We start from the raw sequence: 11,531 nt of genomic DNA on the forward strand, positions 1-11,531 counted from the left end.
AATGAGAACATTTTGTACTGGGGTTTTTGCCTGTGCCATTTTGGTAGCTAGTGAGAATTATGCTCTGGGAAATTGTTACTTTAGGGGTTACATTGAGCACAACCAGCTCCCTCCCTCAAGGAGCCCTCAAAAACAAAACAAAAGACAATCGATCCCCTTCAATTCTGTTTATTCAGATCGTATTATTCTTGTAACTTCAACATAATACAGCATATTGCACTTACCGGAGAGCAGCACAAGAGAGAAAAAAAGGTACAATACTTCAGTTTATTCCCAGGAAAGAATGAAATGAGACAGCTGTTGCTCTTCTTAAATATAGGAAACCAACTGAAAGTCTGAGTATATGTACACAAGATTTACTAAGTCCCTGAATACACCATTTGAAATTTTACACATACTTTTTTGCTTTTCTTTTAATTTTTACAGAGATATACAGTATGTCACACACAGTTTCAGTTTGAGAACACTGCACAATTATACCCCAGCTACAAAGCTGTTGGGTTTTTTTGTTTTCTTTTTTGGTGGTTTCTTTTTGAAAGATCCCCTCAGATTTCTGCTAATGATTACTCCAATAATTTTTTTCAGTATTGTCTCCCATTTCCCACCCCCTCCAACTTGCCGGAATGCTGAGGGAAATACCGATTAAAAGTAAGTCTAGAAGAAAGCCATTACATCATGACAAAGGTTAAACTGTAGATATTGCACGTCAGTACAGAAACATAATGCAGTAACATATTCATCCCCCCGCTTTGCCTCTCTCCCACATGTCTGTCCTTGCTCCTGGGTCTGGGCCACATGGGGGAACCTAACTGTACTCATAGTCGGATGAATCCTCCTCAGACACCCCTTTCAGGTCTCTGTGGTAAGAGCCCATGCCATTCTCATCCATCTCGCCCGCTGGCTGGAGGTTTTTGCCCATGCCTTTGCGCTCCTCCATTTTGATGGTGTCATAGAGTCCCTTAGGTCCTTCTTCAAGGAGGATGTTCCTCTCCGAGTGAGAGGGTTTCATTTGGCAGACATTTTTGAGAAAGAGAAGGACAGGGGCATAAAGCACATTGGCAAGCCCCATGCCCAGGTTGAGCTGCGCAAAGCCCATGGTGTGCACAATCTGGCCGGCCACGATGGGCCCCAGGGCATATGCCACACAGTAGGAGATGTCTGCAATGGCATAGACGCTGCCATAGACAGAGACGTGTCGCACGTCCACCAGGAAAGCCAGGGTGGGCAGCAGGGCTGTGTCCACCAGGGCGATGCCAAAGCAGATGCCACAGAGGGGAATGATGACCTGCCCGAAATTCCTGCAGGCGGGCACCAAGCAGGAGCTGGCACCGATGATGGCCATGCCCAGGGCCCCGTAAAACCACTGCAGGTGTGGGTACGCAGCAGCCAGCTGGACGGTGACGTAGACGCCCAGCACGTGGGGGAAGAAGGCGGGCAGCCAGGTGAGGCCCACCTCCCACTCGCTGGCCCCCATGGAATCCTTCATCCAGTTGGCGATGGTGGGCTCCAGGAAGGCTAGGGGGATGTTGCAGGTGGCCAGGGCCCCTGCCACCACGGCAATGTAGGGGTCAATCATGAGGCGGTGTATGGGGGTACCGACAGGCATGTTGGCCCGTGCCCCGGTGCCACCGGGCGGCGCCAGGACCAGCAGCAGCAGCCCGTCGAGGAGGCAGACGCAGGCCAGCACCAGGAAGGGCACCCGCTTGCCCGCGAACTCGTAGAGGACGCCGCCGAAGGGGGGGGCGGCCAGGCTGCCGAAGGAGATGCAGGCCAGCGCCGTGCCCAGGGCGCGGCTCCGCGCCGGCTCCTCGGCGTAGCGGTCAGCGATGAGGGCGATGCCGGCGGTGTCCGCAAAGGCAGAGCCCAGCCCCTGCAGACTGCGCGCCGCGAACAACGTCGCGTAGTTCTCGGCGAAGGCGAAGGTGGCGGTGGAGAGGAACAGGACGGCCAGCCCGGCCAGCAGCGGCGCCTCGTAGCCCACGCGGTCGATGAGGGTGCCGCTGAGGGGGTTCACCAGCAGCTGCAGCATGGCTTTGGAGGCGAACAGCACCCCGATCTGCACGTCCTCGTTGCTCCCCGAGGCCGGCGGGTACCGCGCAGGCAGAAGGCTCCGGTTGCCGCCGCCGCTCCCGTTGCCCCCCGCGGGCGCGGACGGGCCGGCGGTGCCCCCGCCGCCGCGCATGGCCGCGATGTAGTCGGGGATGATGGGCACGATGACCATGTAGAGCATGTTGTCCAACAGCAGCGCCACGCACACCACCATCAGCAGCAGCCGCCGCTGCCGCCGTGCCTCCCCCATGGCGGTGCCCAGCCGCCGCCGCCGCTCGCCCACCGCCTCCGAGAGCCGCTCCACGGCGGCCCGCGCCCGGCCCGCGCCCCCCGCCTCCGACATCGCCCTCAGCTCCGCCGTGCCCGCCGCGGTAAGGGGGCTGCGGGGCGGGGGTGCCGCCGGGGCTCTCCGCCCCGGGGGTGTGCCTGGGGGGGCGGTGGGGACGCGGCACCGCCCCCGAGGCGGGGGCCCGACGGCGCGGCTGGCCGCGGGCGCCCGGGCACGGCTGCTGGTGAGCCCGGCTCCCCGGCAGCCTCCCGGAGCTCTCCGTTGCTTCCCCCTGGGCCGGGGCGACCGTGCGCCCGCCGGTGCTGCGGGCAGAGGTCCCGTGTCCTCCCAGCCCTGCGTCGCCGCTGCTTCAGCGGCGCCCGGCTCGCCTGCGGAGGTCGGCGATTACGGGCTCTGCCGCTGTGCTGTCGCCGTCTAAGCCGAGAGCTGCTCGGAGCTGCTTCCCATCACTCGGCCCGGGTCCGCCCGCGACGGCAGAGCTGGCCAGGGCAGGGCGTAGGGGCGCTCGGGGAGACTTGGGCTAATCGGGAACGGGGCTGGCAGCGCTGGGCTGAGCCCCCCACCTCACTGGAAATCAGAGAGCAACACAATAACTGTCTTGCTGTGTGCGAGCGTGTTTCTGGCACTCAGACAAGCGCCAGGGAAATAACCCTCAAGTGCGGTTGTGTTACACACTGCCCGCATTTTGTTGGGCCAGTGTGGCAGCTGGAAGAGCTGCGGAGCAAGGGGCCTCACCCGGTGCAGAGGCTTTGGTATTGAGAAGTACTCTTTAGCACAAAGTGGCATATCTGTACTCCTGTAGCAGAAATGACGTGTGGGCTGATCCAAGGAGGATCTCTGCAGAAGGCTGTATGAAATAATCCCATCCCTCGGCCGAGCAGTTCCTGAGTGGATGTGGAGTTTGGGCAACTTCATTTGCTTGCGTAGCTGGGCTTCCACAGCTGAAAGGGAGGTGATTTATCTGTCACTTGCTGTATCGTGCTCTGTTGTGAGAAAACATTCTAGATGGCCAGAAACACTTTAAGATGGATCCCTGCATGGAGTAGCATACAGATCCAATTGTGCTTACACAGAAGTGGAACATTAGAGAATATTTAAAATAGCAATAGTCCTAGACATCCATATTGTCATTGTTACCGTTGTTGTTCATTTACTATATCCACTGTAAAACTGCAGAAATGAACCACTGAGAATTGGGATAAAGCTCTTGACCTGGGACTCTAAATAAGTTATTATCCTAAATGCTTCAAAAAGTAGTTTCAGGGTGTGAAAGGGAAGTGCCTGAAGGAATAGAAGAGTCTAAGTGGAAGGGTATTGAGCTAAAAGCCAAGGCTGCTGCACTTGGCTGCACGGAGTCAAGATACTTGTCACCTGTGAGACTGATTTAGTTGGGAAAAAAATCAAACTAAACACTACAAAGTCCATCCTCCTCTGATTCCTCAAACAGACCCTGGGGTAGCTTCTTGCAAACATGTTTCTGCACAGGACTGTGAGCATGGGAGGAGCAGCTACCCAGATGATGAGGAAATGGCTGAAGGATGCACCTCCTGTTTGGGATGGATATCACGTTGCAGTAGGCGGTAATGGGTTGGGGGCAGATACGACTTTGGATCGTTGCTGTGCTGCAGTCAGGAGTATTGGAATCTTGGCTCTCGCTTGATGAGGCACTTTATTTGATTAAAGTTTCCCTTTTAATCAGAGATATGGTCATTTCCCGTCTCTAAAATGGAATCTGGCTCTGGGGGTCATGTCTGGATAATAAAAGGACTGGTTCTCTTGTCTCATGGGAGTTGATATCGAATTTATTACCATCAAGAGAAAGCAGAATTATACTTGTAAAATGTTGCATAATAAATTTAGCTTCCTTAGTAAATCAAATCAGCGGATACCCTTATCTGCAAGAGATGCGTCATCGCTACGTGAGCTTCTTTGACTAGACAGAACTAATGGGGAGAAAATGTACCTTCAAGTGTGGTCAAAGTTGATGGACCCACAGTAAATTAAAGTTAAAAAAAGTCTCCCTGGTGTTTGACTTAGAAATTTATCATTATATTTGGGAAGGGACTTTAAGGTGAAATGAGCTGACTTTTAAAATTTTGTGCTTTTATCCCAAAGCCCAGAGATGTGACAATTACTTAGTTTGAGAAGAGGAATGCGGAGGAGGTGATGTATTTCATTTGTCCTCCAGTGCAGAACATGCGGGTTTGGACAGCCACTGTTAATATCAAGGAGACAGAGAAGATTTTGGATCTGTGTAAAGAACAGGGATGACTGCACCAGGACTTCTACCACTTTCTTTGTTCTAAAGAAAGAACATCATCTGTAGATGAAGGAAAATAGTTCAGGGTAACTGTTTGGCAATAAAAACGAATTTATTATTGAATCCAAAAGAGCCCATGGCCCAGGAAGAGAAATTATACTTAGGATCTTCAAGCTTTCAGAAAAAAAATCCTAGAAAATATATAACATATATGAGCATACAAACCTTTATATCTGATGATGGTATCAGTCAGTTTAAATTGAATGTAAAGGTAAAGTGGGGTTTAGTTGATCACATTTCTAACACTCAGCTTAAAAAGGAAGACCTACCTACTTTGGGAATTTTGGAAAAATGAGAGAGATTTCTCTCCATTTATTTATCAAAATAAATATTTAAATAATTAAACAGATAAAATTACTTGTGTACAGTCTGCTCTTGCTTGTCCCGCTACCTACTGAATTGATAGTCCTTGTGCTTTGAAATGACAATTGGTTTTGATGCTGTATCAGGGCAATTTTACAGAGAGAGAGAGAGAAAGCAACAACTGCTGTGATGCACTCTGCTGTCAGGAATGGAACTGAGTTAATTGTGCATCCTTAGGAGCCTTTCTTTCACAGGAGAAAAAGTTTTTGCTATGAGGTGTCCAAAGACAATGAGTCAGAGAGTTAAGAGTCCTCCAGGTCTGCAAAATATTAATACTCCTAATAGCCTGAGTACTTAATATCTGCAATAGAGATCTTGCCCTCTTCAGAATATGGCAATACATTTTAGCACTTAGGACTGAACTAATTATGTCTTTCTTTTTTTATTAGAAGACTTGCTAATCTGATTCTGCCAAATAAGAGAGGCTCACCTACTTTGACAAGTATGGTACAATCTTTAGAAGTGTGGTAGAGGAAAATGGAAGAGATAGAAGGTAAGGTCCATTTTCAACAACTTAATTTCAAATGCATTTTTTGTGCAGAAAATGGTCGGGCTATCAAATGGCAGCCACTAAGTTCTTGTCATGAATGTAATTATCGAGAAAGCCATGGGTATTTTGCATTATCCATTAACATACTGTTGTATGTCAGTAGTAACTGAGGTTCCTGCTCTTCCTGTTGAGCTCTAAAACCTTTGTTGCCAAGGTAGATGGACACACAGTACAGACAGAAGCACATGAAGCACAGAGGAGCTTTGGAGAGCAGAGGAAAGAGGGAGGCCTGCCAGTGGCTGGTGGTGCCATGAGGTGGCACTGGGCAGGGACATACCAGGCAGGGCTTGGTGCCCCTGGTCCTGCTTTGGGTTCCAGCTGGGCTGGTTGGCAGTCCTGGCTGGGCAAGCCTTAGCCCCTCCAACCATTGGTACTTTTGTGATTTGCAGGATGAGCCGTCAGGCACAGCCTTCTGGGGAGACCATGTGTCTTGTAACGCAAAAGTGGTCAAAAGTTCTTGTGTGATACAGGTCAAATGTGGGATGGAGGCTGTACAAGAAAGTGTGCCCTTCCACTTCTGTGAAAGCTTTGTTCAATAGGAAAACTGCTTTTTATTAATGGTTGTCCTACTTTGAGGAATGGTAAAATGATAAGGGTGAGTTTTTTAAATTAATGTTACCCCCATACTTCATGCTGCTTCACTCTTTGGAAATAGTGCTTTGAGAGAATGGAAAATAGCTGAAGATAGGGAAAATAAGAGAAAAAGTAATTCAAGGATTTGTGTCTAAGCTTATGTCAGTTCTAGCAATAGCTGATGTTCTTGATAGTTGTAATAGACATCTTTTCATTTAGAGTTAAAACTAGTAAATGATGGTGTATCTTCCAACTCCAAAAGTACAGGGTCAAAGTAATTTCTGGACATGTAAATAGCTCAGTGAATGGAATTTCCACTGTGCCTCTTGGAGAATACTTATCTGTCCAATAAAATTCAGGGATTGAATAGTCTCCTGATGTTCAGTCTGAAATTTCCTGTTTTGTTCCTGCTAAGCCTATGCCTACCATGTGCATCACCTCAAACCACTTTTTTCTCTTCTTTATATCCTTCAAGCATTTGTTGTGTTAGTCCCAGACTACACAAGGATGACAAGTGGTGTTGGTCTATGAGATGCAAGAAGGAGCTATAAAATCTGGGAAGATGCTGTTTCTCCCAATGACTGCTTCTCTTCCTAGTCCTTGTTCACCATTTTTGTCCTGTCATGTCTTTCTCTGCTCTTTTGTGGAAGGCTGTCAAAATGTTCTCCAACCAACCACAAAAATATATTTCCTCCCCAAAGTTATCCTTGTTCATATTTTCAGTTATAAAAATACAGAATCTATCCTTGTTCCAAGACTCCTCAAGTTCATTTCTGATCCGATTTTGCAGGGAACAGGAGCTGAAAGAATGTTTGGATGCTCCTGATTCTTAACATCCTTCTCCACTACCTACTTATCTCTGCTCAACTTCTGGGGCTTTGCTGCAGTCCAAACAGAATTCCTTATTGCTTAACAGCCTTTCAGAACTGTGATAGCAGGAAACACATCTTCCACATGCTCACAAATAGTTTCTTGGGCTTTAAAAGTGGTGTCAGATTGGCAATTTGGTTTGCTGACTGTTCAAATATGCATTTCCATCATGCTGGACATTCTCCTCATGCTGACTACAGAAGAAAGATATATCAAAAAACCTGTCAGGTATTTTGGATTGGTAATCTGCAAAGACATTCATTTGTCCAAAGCAGAACAAATTAAATGTGAATGTTTTACTTAAATTGGGAGGCAAATGTCTTGGGAAATAATTAAATATACGTTTGAAAGATATATTGTAAGTGACATATCCCAGTGACAGGATACAAGTCAGCTTATATCTTCTAACTATTTAAGTAAAATTTCACTGTCAGGAAAAGCTCAGGCATCTGGCAATTTTTGTAATGCCTTTCTAAAAATTATTGTGAAGGAGAAAATTCCAAGTATGAACTACGCATTGGTGTCAGGAGACAAACAATGTGAAATTGTAGTGGGTCCTACTTTCCCATATGACCTAAGGAAATTAGAAAAAATAAACCTAGATAACTGCTCATGTACATCTAATGCATCTAAATATCTAAACCTTAGCTATTTACTCTTGTCCATATATTGTATGCTAGGTTTGTCTGTGGCAGCGTTTGCCACCAGACTTGCCCATCTCTTCCCAGTGCACTGTTTAGTTCATAAGAAGTTATGCTTCTGTAGCTTTCATCCTGTGCCTTCACATTTTGAATAGCTGTGGCATTTCAAAGCATTGAAAAGTGCTTGTAAAGAAGGGGATTCTACAGGATAGATAAAGCCAGTGGAGACTGAAGCCATCTTGAAGATCCTTATAGGTGTGTGGGATTAATATTCACACAAATTTAGGAAGGGAAATCAGGGGTGCATCATGCTTTCACCTCAGGATGTTACAAGACTGATTCTTAGTCTGCTAGCCTGGGGCTGGTCTTGGGATGGCATGAGTCACTGATGTCACTGTGAAGCTGCTGTTGGAGTGAAGGCTTGCAACTGGTTGTCAGTAGAGGCAGAAGAATGAAGTTAGTGATTTTGTGGTGCTTTTTTTCACTGGGAGTATCTGCTGTTTCCACTGCAGCTTCAGAGCAGTATATAGTCCATATGTGGTCTTTGTCAGCTGGGGGCTCTTCTTTGCAAGGTACAAAGGGCAGTGACTCCTGCTGGTGCTTTTAGATCAAAAATATGAAAGGCTGCTATCAAAGCAGCCTTTGGTATTTTTGAATAAAGTTGAATAATAGTCTGTACTTAATAATACATTAGGCGTTGGTTTGTTTTTTTTTTTTTTTTTTGTGAACCATCTAAAGGTACTTGTATGTAGGTACAGAGTTTGTGGTGTTTGGGGTGGGGCCAAGCCTCATCCCCAGTGGGTGCAGCTGTGAGCAGCAGGTGAGCAGCACTGACAGCAATGAGCCATGGAGTGCCCAGGGGCACTGACCAACACCAAAGGGAGCAGAGGGCACACAGGGGCACTGCATGAGCATGAGGGGATAAAAGGCTGGGCTGGAGAACAAGAAGGGCAAGGCTTGCAGCCTTCTGGAGTGGAATGATGTTGCTCTGTATGGGCAGACACCTGATATCGCCGGCCGGGGACTATGCACAAATCACGAACGGGATGGGACTGCTAGGAATGTGTCTTGAGCCGTTTTATTTTTCAGCATCAGTCTCATTACATGGTTATGACAATGGGAAGATGCCAGCAGCTCACATCCCAGGCAGCAGACCAAGAACTTAATGTTACAACTTACTTTATAAGTTTTTTGACCAATCACACAAAGCAAAAGCATATTGACAGTAGTTTTATCCAACCACTATAAGCACATGTACCTTCGGTTAAAACAATGCTTGCTTATTTCAAATACAATACCTGTCTATAAGCCTTAAAACACAATGCACAGAGCTCCATTACTAAGCTTAGAACTTCCTAATATCTTGCTAGATATACTTTTTTTGCGGATTAGGGAGTTATTCTAGACAAGTATTAATACACAGACCATTGTTCCATTTGTCATTACTTTTCTACTTTTTACATAATTTTTCTGCTAACTTATTTTATGGCCACTGCTTAGCTCTAATCACAGTTCTGCTGTCTCTGAAGCCTGCCTTTCACAGCTTTCCCAAAACCCTCTGATTTTATGGATTCCCACTACCTGAAGCCTTCTGATGTGGTATGGTGTTACTGTGTATGGGTGAATGCCTGAAGCCTTCTGAAATTGTATGGTGATGCTCTCTCTGTGATGGCTGTCTGGACTGTGGTGTGTGCTGAGGCACTTGTACTATTGTCTGTTATTTTGTTTGAAAATAGGTAGGTTGCTCTTAGCATGAAGGCTGTTCTCAGACAAGTTGCTGCAAGAATGAGGTGCCTGATACTAGAAATCTGGACTGCACTGACTGGCTGTCAGGGGTGGAGAGTAGTAACCTCCTGTTACTTTCCTGCTTGGGCTGGAAGCACATGGAGTTAATGTTATTGTCTCAGCCTGAACACGTCTATGCCCCCCAAACTACAAAGTGGATCATAAGTGGAATAAACTTCATAAAAAGTGAAGATTTGACAGCACAGCTGCTAAGTTTGCATTTAGAAATTGTACTGAGAGCTCTCTGGAGGATTTGAAAATCCAAGGAGATGAAGTCTATTTACTACTAACCTAGGCAGGACCAACTGGGTAGTAGGAGGAATACCTGGGAGAAACAGTTGAGAGAGCTCCTGCTCTGAGCCCTCTTGGAGGTGGGAAAATGCATGGGATTTGCTGTCAAAATATATGGGACTGGTGGTGTCCCAGTTGTAATCTCAAAGAATGCTTGGTTATGTAGGTTAGATTCAGAAGCAGAATTTCAGTTTTCATAAGCTGTTTGGCACAGTTGGTGTGTGGGAGTTTTTTTGTTTGGTTGTTTTGTTTCCTTGTTTGGTTTTTTTTTATTTTTTTTTTGTCCCAGAAACACAAAATTGTGGGGCAAGTTTTCTTTGACTTTCAGTTAGATGGTGGCACCTGCAGATGTACTTAATTCTTTTTTAATGTACCCAATTGTTTTAATTGAGAACGTGGCAACAATGGAAAAGTACTTTGGTTCTGTGGGGTATCCTGTGTTTTTTTTGTTTTTTTTTTCCCCAAAGCTTTGCAAGTTTTTATTGGTACTGTTGAGAACTGTTTTTCAACTCATACTATATAAGCATTATGTATTCTGTGTATTTCATGACCTAAACTGTATGTATGGAATAGAAGGCTGCTCTTTGCAGGTTTTTGTAGTATGAGTACATCCCTTGAATAAAAGGGAAATTCAGGGAACATGCAGCAATGAGCTGAAGGATGTTGAACATATACTGTGAAGGAAACTGATTCTAATTAGAAACAAATGAAGTTGCATTTGAAGGGAACTCTTTGCCTCCTGACAAGATTTTAGGAATTCAGTGGGTTCCAGTAATTTCCTAACAGTGAACTTTAAAGAGATTTTCCATTTCCTTGATTGCTGCTATATTTAAAGAGGATGGCACTTGAGAGTTGAGAGCAGGACGCAGTGACCTTGCCTTACCCATAACGCCAGTGGAAACCACTGTTCTTGGAGTGCTGTAATTCTGCTCTCTCTGGGAGGCCGCCTTTGATTTCAAGGCAAAAGGCTGGAGCTCCCATATGGGAGACTGCTGTCCTGGATCTCTCACTGTGCATGCATTAACTGGAGAGCAGGCATCAGATTAACATCCCTAGTGCTGTCATAAATCAATCTGTGTATGCTTAAACAAGTTACATCAGCCTAATGGGAAAAGATGTGGTGAGACAATTAAAAGAATTAACCCAGAGCAGGGGGGTCGATAGCATGGAGTAATCTGTTGCTGGAGTGTGATGACCAGGCGCCAATGGTAGTTCTGGCAGCCAGTCCCTGCAGGGATTGAGCCCCACTCTCTCTCTTGGGAAGGCTGATGCATGTTCAGAGGATCTGGCAATGGGGCTCTGGGGTTTCTGAATGCTTGAAGGCTGATGAGGTTTAATTATTTTTATTATTAATTTTTATTGCTCTGAGGTAGAAAGCAGCTGTGTGTGAATGAGTTCACTAGTGCATGTGTAAATAAGCCAGCTCAGAGCCTTCCTGCCAGTGGAATCAGAGCATAAGCAATAGGGTGCAATCAATTTTAGTGATTTAATACTGTCTAGGTAAGCTTTTCTTCTTACTTACTGACTCAAGAAGGTTGCCTTACAATACTGTTCTTATGCTTTAGTGAGTTGCCTAAATTGAGCAGTGCAATGGCTGCCAATGGAAACCAGAAACTCGGACTTCTTATTAGATTTAGTACAGTGGTCATTATGGTGAATTTAATTATGAAAATGGCAGAGGAGAGTTGCTAAAAAAAGAGATGGGTTTGTTTCCTTTACTCCTCCCCACCTTGTGAAAAGTCAAATCGATGATGTGTGTCTGTCAGGCTTACAGTCTTAGAGCAAGCATTGCAAGCTCCC

General features: G+C 46.1%; 1 protein-coding gene across 1 annotated transcript; it reads right to left on the reverse strand.

Moving 5' to 3' along the window:
• Window positions 1–213: 213 nt before the first annotated feature.
• Window positions 214–2,413, reverse strand: SLC18A3 (solute carrier family 18 member A3). The gene has a single exon (XM_041474575.1). It carries the CDS (start codon window positions 2,390–2,392, stop codon window positions 806–808), a length of 1,587 nt encoding a protein of 528 aa, XP_041330509.1. The 5' UTR covers window positions 2,393–2,413; the 3' UTR covers window positions 214–805.
• Window positions 2,414–11,531: the final 9,118 nt, after the last annotated feature.

This window comes from Pyrgilauda ruficollis, unplaced genomic scaffold, assembly GCF_017590135.1.
Source record: "Pyrgilauda ruficollis isolate IOZ18807 unplaced genomic scaffold, ASM1759013v1 scaffold11, whole genome shotgun sequence".
Taxonomy (NCBI): Eukaryota; Metazoa; Chordata; class Aves; order Passeriformes; family Passeridae; genus Pyrgilauda; species Pyrgilauda ruficollis.

Coding starts and splice junctions, on each gene's coding strand:
- SLC18A3 (XM_041474575.1), bottom strand. CDS start 2,392: ATGTCGGAGGCGGGGGGCGCGGGCCGGGCGCGGGCCGCCGTGGAGCGG.